Source organism: Fundulus heteroclitus, chromosome 18, assembly GCF_011125445.2.
Source record: "Fundulus heteroclitus isolate FHET01 chromosome 18, MU-UCD_Fhet_4.1, whole genome shotgun sequence".
Taxonomy (NCBI): domain Eukaryota; kingdom Metazoa; phylum Chordata; class Actinopteri; order Cyprinodontiformes; family Fundulidae; genus Fundulus; species Fundulus heteroclitus.
Window position 1 is genome coordinate 18786825 of NC_046378.1, and position 11663 is coordinate 18798487.

At 41.2% G+C, this 11663-nt stretch overlaps 1 protein-coding gene across 1 annotated transcript; it reads left to right on the plus strand.

Annotated features, from left to right (window-relative positions):
- The first annotated feature begins 3098 nt into the window (after positions 1 to 3098).
- On the plus strand, positions 3099 to 11663 carry nipsnap2 (nipsnap homolog 2). The gene is made up of 10 exons (XM_036150040.1): positions 3099 to 3239; positions 3779 to 3918; positions 4001 to 4046; positions 6090 to 6184; positions 6479 to 6549; positions 6651 to 6791; positions 8637 to 8668; positions 9620 to 9714; positions 10061 to 10144; positions 10674 to 11663. Exons 1-10 carry the CDS (start codon positions 3148 to 3150, stop codon positions 10736 to 10738), a joined length of 861 nt encoding a protein of 286 aa, XP_036005933.1. The 5' UTR covers positions 3099 to 3147; the 3' UTR covers positions 10739 to 11663.

The following is an 11663-nucleotide window of genomic DNA, read 5'->3' on the forward strand; positions in this document are numbered from 1 at the left end:
CCCTGGGTGCCACTCCTGTCAGCCAAGAAGAACAGGAAACTGCAATTTGAACAAGTTTCCAAAATGGGACAGTAATAGGTTTGGGGAAAAGCGGGTATGTGGTCCAAGAAGTCTGGGTTTCAGCTGCATCATTCAGTTGGTACAGTCCGACTTTGGCAAGAAGATTCTGAAAGGATGGATCTATCGTGTCTTTTCTAAGGGGTTTGGGTTCCTGGCGGTGTGGCGGTGTGGGAGATGGTTTCCTGGTTCAATTTGGGACCCCATAGTATTTGGTACTTCCTTATTTGCAAAACTGATACCAAAGTATAACTTTACAATATGGTCCTCATTTTAATGCATGCAGAAAAGCCTAACTTTTTTGTAAGCATTCTTAAAAAAAATACTGCTCTTGTAATTTTATGACTTTATTTTTGTTTTTGGAAAACAAATCACCTGCCAAAGAAGGTTGTCACCAATTCCTGCCACTGTTATTTTGGGAGTTGCAGGCTGAAAAGTGTGGGGACCCCTGGTTTAAAGCCACAACCAGAGTAGTTTCTGATTATGTCCTCCCCTTTATGACCACGGCGTAGCCGTCTTCTGAAGCCCTGATCCAGCAGGAAAAAGCGCTGTGTCTGGTGTTTTAAACTTGACGGCCCAGTGGGCCTCCACAGTCACCAGATCTCAATTCAACAGAGCACCTTTGGGATGTGGGGGAACAGCTTTGCATCATGCATGGTGCAGCCAACAATTCTGCAACAACTGATTGATGCTTTGATGCTATTATGTCAACTTGGGCCAAAGTCTCTGAGGAAAGCTTGTTGAACCTATGTCAGGGGGAATTAAGGCAGCTCTGAAGACAAAAGAAAAAAAATAAACCTATAGTAGACAAAAATTGCTTTGAGCTGGGCCATAATAGCTTTAAGACTCTACAAAACATATTTTTCTATGACGGTAATGGTTAGCAACATATACAGCTGGAGCAGTGAAGCTGGAGCTCTCTGTGTTGAAGCTGATCTCACTTCTTCCAATAATAAAATGCACCTTTTGTAAAAACCTTACCGTGTCTAGCTAAGTTAGGTAAAATACAGATCAGGCCACTCTGATTAATGCTGACTTTATAACCAGTTTCAACCTGCTGCTCTGCTTTAAAATCCTACGGGGTAGCCTATTAAATTAGTTCACAGCCCCCCATTTAAACAACAAAAGCAAAAACTTTGTTAAACTCCTTTAAACGAGTTAAACTAAACAAATCATTTCTTTTTCTACAAATCCAGCTGAGGTATTTTCTCTACTCGAATGAGTAAAACCTGGTTTGGACACAGTCATTCTTTGAATTCCCAGACACATCCACATTTTACCTGTAGTTATTCAAAAATGTTTCAGCGTGCGCATACTCCTTCATGATTTATGTCGCTGATCTTACAACAAATCCCTCCATAGTTTCTGAATTCCTCTGGTGGTAAACGCAGCCAAGTGGGCTTCAGTAATATGGACCCCATTAAATTCATAGTCGCTCTGTCAAATGATAAATCAATCCAAACTGTACCGAATTCCTCCGTGGCAGTCGCCGGTGTGCAGCCGGATCCACCTGGGGCCACGGGTTCTTGATGAAGGCTTCGGAGAAACAGGACAGCAGGTCGTCTGTTTCAGTTTGTTATAAGTAAAATTTTAAAAAGGCTGGGTCTTAATTTCCCTGTCGGAGTCAGCATCTCCTCATCAGGGTCTGAATGCTCTCTTATTATAGCATAATAGGTGTATTATACAGTGCATAATACAGTGGGCACCAGTCATAGAATTTATAAAATAGAAGATACTTTTTATATATTACAAAATATATTACAAAATTAAGCTTTGTGAGAAAACACTGAAAATGCTGGTGACCTTTGATGGAAGCATCAGAATCAGAATACATTTCAAGTGAATATTTGTCAACATGCATGAATTTAATGATATTCTTTTGCACATTTTCGTTTTGATGTTTTCATAGACCTGACTGTGATTGACCTGTTACAATCTCTATGTTCCCGATCCTTTTGTATTTCATAGTAATGCACCTTTGTTTCTCTTACAAAGAGAAGCATCGGTTGTTCTGGTAGGAGTTTGACACAGATTCTCTTCATGTGAAAACCAGAGCTTAGTATAAGGTAGCTTCATATTTGACTAAATTACTTAAATAAGGTTTTCATACTGTTAAACTGCACAGTATCTCAGATGTGATGCACTAAAGTGGCCCATGAAGACTTGTCCATTGGATTATGGCGCCATCACCTGTTCAGAAAATGCCACATGGTTGCATCAAATAATTACATTTTTTATTTTGTTATGAATTGTATTTTTTAATGTTTTGCTTAAACAGATCCTTAATTCTTCATACAGCATCTTCAACAATTTTTTGGCATTCTCGGTAAAAAATTAGGTGTGTCATCAATCGTTTTTGCCGATTGATGACACACCTATTAGCATCTCTAACAATTCATTGATGTTTATTTTTTATTATTATCTCGCTTTCTTTGGGTTGATTACATTTTCTGGGGACATTTTCCTGGTGTACGGATATTACATATCAGAGAGACCCCACAAGGCTGGAAGATGATCCAGGTTTAACCTGACAGGATAGTAATGAGGTTAAAGAAAAGTCTTCAGAGCAAAGATCACCATCTCTGGGTCATCATTTCCCCATAACAACCCTTTAGACAAGGGGTGTCTAATTACAATCCTCGATACCCGGCGTCCATTTTAGATGTGTTCGTGCTCCAAATATAAAAGGAGAGGGAATAATAATAATAATAATAATAATAATAATAATAATAATAATAATAATAATAATAATAATAATAGACCTGTTCAGGGTGTACCCCGCCTCTCGCCCAGTGGATGCTGGAGATAGACACCAGCAACCCCCGCGACCCCATGAGGGATTAAGCGGGTACTCACAAAAGAAAGAAAATTACCAGCACTTTTTCTTCTCACAAATTCTAAAGATTTTACATAAGATTTTGTCTCATTTTTCCAATGGGTTATAAATGGTAAAAATAAATAAATAAAAATAAACTTGATTTATTTTATTTTGTCCCATTGAGGTTAAAGGGCAACGCGCAGCACAGACGCGGAGCTCTGTCGCCACCTGGCGGCCAGAGGCGCTCACTGACTCCGTTTCCTCAACTGAAGATGGCGACAGGAGTCCTTCAGAAAGTCCGCGGAGGGTTCAGTCCGGCTAAAAGCAGGGCTCTGTCAGCCGGAAGCCTCTCGCTCTGGGTCAGGTGAGCAGTCCCCGGCCTGGCCGTCCGGCTGCCGTGTTTGCAGCGTCTCGTCGCGGCCGTCTCGGGGTTATTGTGTTTGTGTTTCTCTCTCTGTGGCTGCCATGAGCCTGGCGAAGCTAACCCGCTGACTGTTAGCTCGGCTCGGCCTTCAGCGGCTGATAAGTCACTCTGACGCCGCGTCTGCCACCGATTTATCCCGGCAGGTGGATGAGAGAAACCGCGTGTGTTTGTCGGTAGCGGTGAAACAAAGGGAGCCTCTGTCAGATTTATGTCTGGGACCATGTGGGATGCTCAAGGTCAGGTTGTTACTCCTTGTTTAGCTTCGTTTAAAAACCTGTTTATGTCTTTCAGACAGCATGGGGGTCATTGCGCTTCATGCAGATGTTCTACTTATACACCCCCAGGGTCACTGTGGTTTAAAATAGCTGCATAAGTATAGATGTCCTGCAGCATCCCGCATCCCAGGAGCGTTTGCGAGCCGCGGAGAGGAGGTTTTCCAGCTCCTCACTGTGTCCTCCATGTGTGTTCTTTGGCCTCAGAGGGTTTTCTGCGTCCGGCAGCAGAAACAGAGAGGACAGCTGGTTCAGGTCGCTGTTCGTCCGGAAGGTGGATCCCAGAAAAGACGCGCACTCCACCCTGCTGACCAAAAACGAGGAGAGCAACCTCTACAAGATCCAGTGTAAGTCCAGACCATTTGGCTCCTGAGATCCTTAACCATGATGAGCAATATAAAAAACATCTGCCTTTTTTTTTTCTTCCAGTTCATAACGTGAAGCCAGAGTGCCTGGATGCATACAATAAACTGTGGTAAGTGTAACCATTACCTGACCCTGTGATTAAAGATAAAGTACAGTGTCTTGCAAAACTATTCATGAACTTTTGCATGTTGGACATTTTGCCTGCTTGTTGCAGAATAGATGAGGCACATTTAGTTCGGATGGAGAGTGTCTGTGAAGATCAGTTCTCACATTATAGTTTTAGGTGTCTGCGACACATAAAATGCTTTGATCTTAACCATGCTATTGTAGCTCTGTTTGTGTATTTAGGGTCATTTCCCTGCTGTGAGGGGACCTCCTCCACGGTCTAAAGTCTTCTGCAGCCTCCAGTATTTATCTGTATTTGTTTTAGCTGCAGTCACCTTCTTATTTATTCTCACCAGCTTCCTCATACCGAGACGGCCTGCTTACAACTCACTGCAAACAAAACTCTGTATGCCTTTTTAAAAAAAACAAAAACAAAAAAAAAACAGCAGCTTTAGTCCTCGCCAGTCTTTTCACTAGATTTGTGGAGTGCATTAATAATAGTTTTCAACAGACGTCGACCGATACATCGGCCGGCTGATATTTTGGGCCGATAAGTGTCTTTTTTTTTTCAGTGTGTGCACGTGTCCACTGATCCATTAGTGCCTTCTGCAGCCATGCCTTGAGATTCAGTTCAATTTAATTATCCGAAAGGGAAATTAAATTTGGAAAAAACACATAATGCACATCAACAGCAACAAGGGTATATTTTCAACTTTTAACCTAGTTTTAACTAGGGCTGTGCATAAAAATCAATACAAAGATTAATGTTGATGTTTTTAAAAACAATTTTAATATCGATATTCTGGCTTTCAATATCGATATACCTCCCAGCCTTCAGGGAGCGTTATTACAGCGCACCATTACTGCTCACAGCAAGGAAGTGCAAGTGAGACGAATTTACAGAACGGCCGACAGGATTTTAGAAGCGCCTTCGTCCTTTAAAATCAGATGTTTGGGCACATTTTTGGTTTCTGTGATGTGTTAAATCCATTGAACCAAATGCACTTTATTTTCCTGTTAATATATCAGTGTTCAATAAATTGAACATAAATAAAGGATTTGGCTGGTTTTGTTGATTGAATGACTTTGGTCATTAATTTGAAAGTAGTAAATATCGATGTTGGATTAAAATCTAATCAAGCTGAGCTACATTGAGAATCGTATTGTATAGGCTCATCCTAGATGACACCCAGCCCTAGTTTTATATGTCTATTTTAGCTGCATCTAGAGACCCACGTCTGATCTCCAGCTGGAGAGCTGCTACCGCTGTTCCCGTGGCGAATCATGTAAGCACATGGAAACAATGACCAATCGCTACACGTAGAGCAGCTAACTTTACATAAAATAATGTCCGTACACTGCAGCGGTGATCAGTGTTGTTTCTCCTCCTTCACACTGAACTACAGAAGCCCTTTTCTCGCTGGGAGACGTTCATCAAGTGCGAGCAGAGCGCTGGCATAAGAGCAGTGACGCAGGTTTCTTCGGTGTACCTTTCAAACTGCGGTCTGAAGCTGATTGTTAATATTAGCTGGAGACTTGTGTAAGATTTCTTATCATTGTGTCATTTTTGTCACGTAAATGGAGGAAGAAGAAGTAATATCGGCTGAAGACAGCTGGCTACTAGTTCAATCAATGAACGGCTGCACTTTAATATCAGAGTAGAGGAGCTCATTAAAATGTACGGCAGACTTTTTTTTTTTTTTTTTTTTGGCAAGAGAAAATTTGAAAACAATTTAAACATTTTACTTCCCACTCATAATTATGCACTAATGTGTTGCTGTTTTTTAAAATAAAATCCAAAAATACGTACGGTTGTAAATTGGCAATCTGGAAAAATTGACACGATACAAATACTTTTGCAAGACTCTGTAACTTCAGTCTCCAGCGTCTCAACCTTGATGACGACCTGAAGGTTGTGTACCTGTAATTAAAATCCCACTATATGCTCGGAGTGCAGAAGTTAGCTTTAGCTTTCTAAAGTCAGCAGAGCACATGTCCGTCACATCGTCCCTTGTTGGGCCTTAACACGGCTTCTCTTTTATCGCAGCGAGGACGTTTTGCCCTCCATCCACGCCGATAAGTACTACCCGTGTGAGCTGGTGGGAACCTGGAATACCTGGTATGGAGAACAAGACCAGGCTGGTAGGATTGCTAATACCAACATACAAATCTGCAGTATAGCCGGTTCATGCTGCGCCGCTTGATTTCGCAATCAGCAGCCCTGATCGCTGCGTCTACTTTCCTTTTTTGAAGCAAATGGTCCATGAACTAAATCACATTTCCAGAAGACTACTTGGTTGTAATTCTATTTAGTAATTCTTTGTTAAATCGATTTTTTTGTCTTTCTCTCTAAAACATAAAACGAACCTCCGAACTTTACATGTGATTACAGTCTGCCTGCTGTGTATTTAAACTAATGAGAAGTTGCTTGTGCAGTTCATCTGTGGCGTTACAGAGGCGGATACCCGGCTCTGACGGAGGTGATGAACAAGCTGCGGCAGAATAAGGTGATCACCGTGTCCTGTGCATCATCGTCACTGTGTTGCCCGCTCAGTCAGTAAGGTCTTTTTCAAGCTAAGCTCATGGATCCGTGTCCGTCGGCCACCAGGAGTTCACGGCGTACAGGAAGGAGCGCGGGAAGATGCTGCTGTCCCGCAGGAATCAGCTCCTGCTGGAGTTCAGCTTCTGGAACGAGCCCGTTCCCCGGGAAGGCCCCAACATCTACGAGCTCAGGTCTTACCAGCTCAGGGTGAGCAGAATTAAGCTCTTTATTTTTATATAAAGGGACATGGCTCGTAGAAAACGTAAAACCTCACACAATTCTTCACAGAGTAAAGCCATAACATCATAAGCAGGTGTTAATCTAAAGTTGAAGAGGAACGTTTCAAGATGAACTCTGTAAAACATAATTAGGGTCAAAAGTTGACACACTTATTAGAATTATCATGTTATTTAGGTATTTACTTATTGTAGCCATTATTTTCAACGAAATTCACTTAATTTTGTAACCAAGAAAATACTTTAATTAATAGTGTGGATTTTATCTGATCTGCAAATGGCCAGAAACATTATACATACAAGTTGAAATCTATCTATCTATCTATCTATCTATCTATCTATCTATCTATCTATCTATCTATCTATCTATCTATCTATCTATCTATCTATCTATCTATCTATCTATCTATCTATCTATCTATCTATCTATCTATCTAATATTTGGTTAACTGTTCTTCAGCTAATTGTGGAGAACTACACTTTTTTTTTTTTTAATAAAGATGCTTGTTTATCTGGATATCTGACATTTCATCCTATCAGAGACGTCTTATTTAAATTGGTTAATTACCTGGCTTTTAAGCGTGGTACATAAATTTTCTTATCCTGCTTTATCCGTTGCAAGACGGAAAGTTCTAACTTGTTTTCGCGTGATCGTCCTCGTTTCAACCTTCAGGCTGTTAACTAAGAGTGAGTCCTTCCTGTTTTAGTTAAACGACCCTCAGCATGATGCTGCCGCCGCCAACATGCTTTAAAGCTGCTACGGTGTTCTTAGCTTTGCAAACGTCTCCCCGACTCGTCCAAAATATACTGAATGTCTCGAGCTTTAGGCCAGACGGGTCAGTCTCTGTCTCTTCTGAGAATAAAACGAGACATCGGTTTGTTAAGCCTGAAGGTTTCCACTTTGGAGCGATTCGCTACTTTTTGGGTCGGCATGGTGATGTTGAACCTGCTTTACCGTAACAAGTGTAGGGTTTTTTTTTTTTTTTTTTTTAATATCCTTATTAATTTCCTTTTTATCTGAGGGTGAATGTTTGGGTTGGATGGTTGGAGCTTGGATAGGGTTGAGTTCCAGCTGGACAAAGATCCCAAACACACACAAGATCTGGCTTTAAAGGACAAAAGCGGGCTCCTGCTAAATTTCTTGTATGGCATTGAACCTCAGATTATGCTTAAAAGCCAGGTGTGTGCAAATTAAATTAGCTTTACAAGTTCTCCTTTAAGAGTGGTCAAAAATCCAGCAAGAATTACACCATGACCTGATTTATGGCTTGAACAGGTGTGCGATTTCTCCACTTTTCATGAAGCGACAGGTGTATGTAAATATTTAAGCCTTTGCAGATATTAACTGTCTCTGTCCTTCTTCATACCTCCTTTTTTTTCCTCCAGTAAAATCAGATCCCACATTTAGCTTCTGTGGCATCTGTGTCGGTTCAGGAAGAAACGTACCTCCCCAAATATTTGGATATGTCTGCTTTTATAAACCATTCCCAGCGTGCGATCGATCCGCGTGTTGAATCAAACGCTGACGTGAGCCGAACTAAGCCGGCTCTAGCAGATTAAGTCATTCCCTCTGATGTGAAAAAGGCCGGCCTTCGTCCGCAGCGTCTGATGAATGCAAGCCATTATACCTCGTCTCGGGACCGAGATTATCCCCGACGAACAGCAGGACGTCTGTTGTTTTAAAAATCAACCCCATGATTGAAGAAGCCTTCATGTGTAGTTATTCTTGCGTCTTAATGTATTTAATCTGGAGCCCTCTCTGTTTTATTGCAGTAAGGAATGTTGTGTTTTGTCTCCCTCTCTCTCTTTCTTGCAGCCGGGAACCATGATCGAGTGGGGTAATTACTGGTAAGGCAGCGTGAATTCATTTGACTCATTGAACTGTAGTTACAGAGCAGTCGCAGCACATGAACCCTCCCTCATCCCGCTGTCATTAACCAGAGCCGTTCCCCCAGGGAGGCTTTATTTTTAAAACAGGGCTGCCGTGCGCTGTAACCGAGATTAAATCTCCAAAGTGAAGCTTGTAGGATCTGTGCATAATAAAAGAGACTTGACTTTAGCGTTTAAACAGCTACCTTGATCACGTATGACAACATAATAGAGCCGGCTAAAGATTTTTGTTTCCACTGGAAATTGTTCTGTCAACTCATCTAGTGCAGTTTCTGCGCATGCATGAATATACTTAGGAGGAATTAAAAAAAAATAACGTGGCGCTGCTTTTCTACCCTGAGGTCTCGTGTTTCATTCTGTCTCAGCGGGAGGAAATGCATCGGCTCTCCCGGCAGGTTAATTTCACCTTTTTCGTTGCCTTTAAGCTCGCTTTAACTCGCCATCATTTGAACAACCTCCCCCGCAGATCTATATGAAAAGTCAGAAAAAGCTGTTTTAAAGCAATTTGAATGCAATTTGCGCAGGTGGCAGCTTAAAAGTCCTGCGTCAAGTTCCAACAAGATGTTAAGAAACGGGCCCACAGAGTTTATTAGGCATGCTCTGAATAGGCATGTTTGCTTTGGGGTGAACGTAATGAGAGTAAAACATTCCTTCCACAGCAGCTCAACTCCTCCCCCCCCCCCCCCCCCCCCCCAGCCTGGCCTGGCCCGGCCTGGCCTGCGTTCAGGTGCATAAAAGCGTGCAGCCGTTCATTGACTGATCGCGTTAATGCCAGTTTTTAGACTGAGCCCAGGGTAAATTCAGAGATGGGGAGAGTTTATGATCTTAGAAGGTTTGGCGTGTTTTGGTGCTGGTTATGATTCTGAAGGTGTTTTTTATATTTTTTTTTATTTTTTTTCTTGTTTGCAGGGCTAGAGCGATTCGATACCGCCAGCGCAACAGAGAGGCTGTGGGAGGCTTTTTCTCCCAGATTGGTGACCTCTACATGGTCCATCATCTTTGGGGTATGACTAAACAAAAACATGTCCAAATTAACGCATTTTACCCTTATTTCCTTATTTCTCTTTTTGTTTTTTGCTTTAATACTGCTTGACTAAATTAAATCTCTTGACTTGTTAAAAGGGGGGGGGGGTACCAGTGACTGTGGGCATATCTGTCAGTGACTGTGTCTTATGCAACATTAGCATTTTCTGAGAAACTAAAGTTTTTGGGTTTTCATCAGTTGTGGTTTATAGTAATGAAAATCACCATAAACTCTTAAGATGTATCAGTGTGTGTAATAAATCTCTGGAATATGGTTTATTATTAAATAACTTATCTTTTACTAAGATGTACTGTTTTGATTTGCAGCTTACAAAGACCTTTTATCCAGAGAAGACACGAGGAACGCCGTCTGGCAGCAGGAGGGCTGGCATGAAGTAGTCTATTACACTGGTGAGCCAAATAAATGCCTATGTGCCATGGTCTGGATGAATACTTGACTCTGATTGGCTGCAGGGTGTCCGTTAAGAAGTGTTACAGGACACTTGTATTAAAAAAAAAAAAAAAAAGCTCTGGTCAGAAAGCCTGATTGTTATAAATTATTGCGACGGCTCAATCGTACGCTGGTAACGGCAACACAGTTGACGCTGGTAACTTTAATATCACGCAGAGTGATATTAAATAGATCTATCCGCTGCTGCTTGTGAAAAACTGACAATTTTAACTGTGAAAAAAAAAATTCAAGTATTAATAATTGATTTAATACTTATTTATTTCGTAAGTGACCATGGTATAAGTTAAGGGTAATGCCCGACATGGTGTCATTATCAGAAATTGTCTCTTTGCGTCGGACGGCTCACGTCCTTTAACTTCTGATAATGGACACCTCATCGGGCATTATCCCTTTTTTTTTCTTTTTTTTTCTTTTTTTTTTAAAGTGAAGTAAACATAATGAACCGCTTTCATTTATCCCTCTCTGCAGTACCTCTCATTCAGCACATGGATTCGAGGATCATGATCCCAACAAAAGCTTCCCCGCTGCAGTGAGGAGGGACTATTTAATATCATGGGGCACTCCTTCGAATGTTAAACATCCATCCTGTGAATCGCCATCATTGGTCCAACATCCTGTCAGTGGTACCAAAACAACAACAACAGCAACCCTGTTTTATTTTTATATTTGCTTTATAACTTCAAGAACGCACCTATACGATTATCTGCAGCTAAATTTAAACGGAGATGGAAGGTAGCAAGCTCTTGGTCACACACGGCTTCTCTATTTTTAGGGACTGAAATGCTCCTAATTGAAAACCTTCTGATTGTCTCGTGCCACATTAAAAGCGGTCCAAGAGAGGAGCTCGTCTCCTGGTTTTGGAAGCAACAAAAAGGTTACTTGGGGAAAAAGTGTAAGAGTGGAAAAACGAAAGGAGATAGTGTTGAAATTCGTTGCTCAGTGCAGCAGCCATTTATTTATTAATGTAGAATATGTGGTGTTTAAATGTGTTACAAAAGTGACTTTGATGTAAGCCGTGTCATTGCTGATTGAAATATGAGACCTCTATAGTGAAAAGACATATTTCAGCGATAAAGACGAAATACTGTACAACGCAGATATCAGAATTTTATATTTGCTGCCTGTTACAAACACTCCAGGTTCTTTCTTCTTCAGGTTCTTTGTTCTTATATTTCCTGTCAAAGCAACATTACATTTTTCCTAGTACTGTGTTTGTAACTTTTTTCCTGTGGAGACGGCATGCCTGGTTTTTAAAACCAGTTTTTAATCAAACAACTATCTGTGGGAACATGCTCTCCATCAGCGATTGGGTGATTCTGGTTGGAGCGACGCTGCTTTGTACCGTAATAATGGCTGAGTTACCGTTTAAAAGATCCAAGTTTATCATTTTCTTTTTAAGAAGAAATCATGTTCGGAGACGGGGAAAGAATGACGAGAAATAAAAACTATTCAGACATC

Coding starts and splice junctions, on each gene's coding strand:
- nipsnap2 (XM_036150040.1), top strand. CDS start 3,148: ATGGCGACAGGAGTCCTTCAGAAAGTCCGCGGAGGGTTCAGTCCGGCT. Junction 4,047..6,089: donor GATGCATACAATAAACTGTG/GTAAGTGTAACC, acceptor CTTTTATCGCAG/CGAGGACGTTTTGCCCTCCA. Junction 6,185..6,478: donor TGGAGAACAAGACCAGGCTG/GTAGGATTGCTA, acceptor TTGCTTGTGCAG/TTCATCTGTGGCGTTACAGA.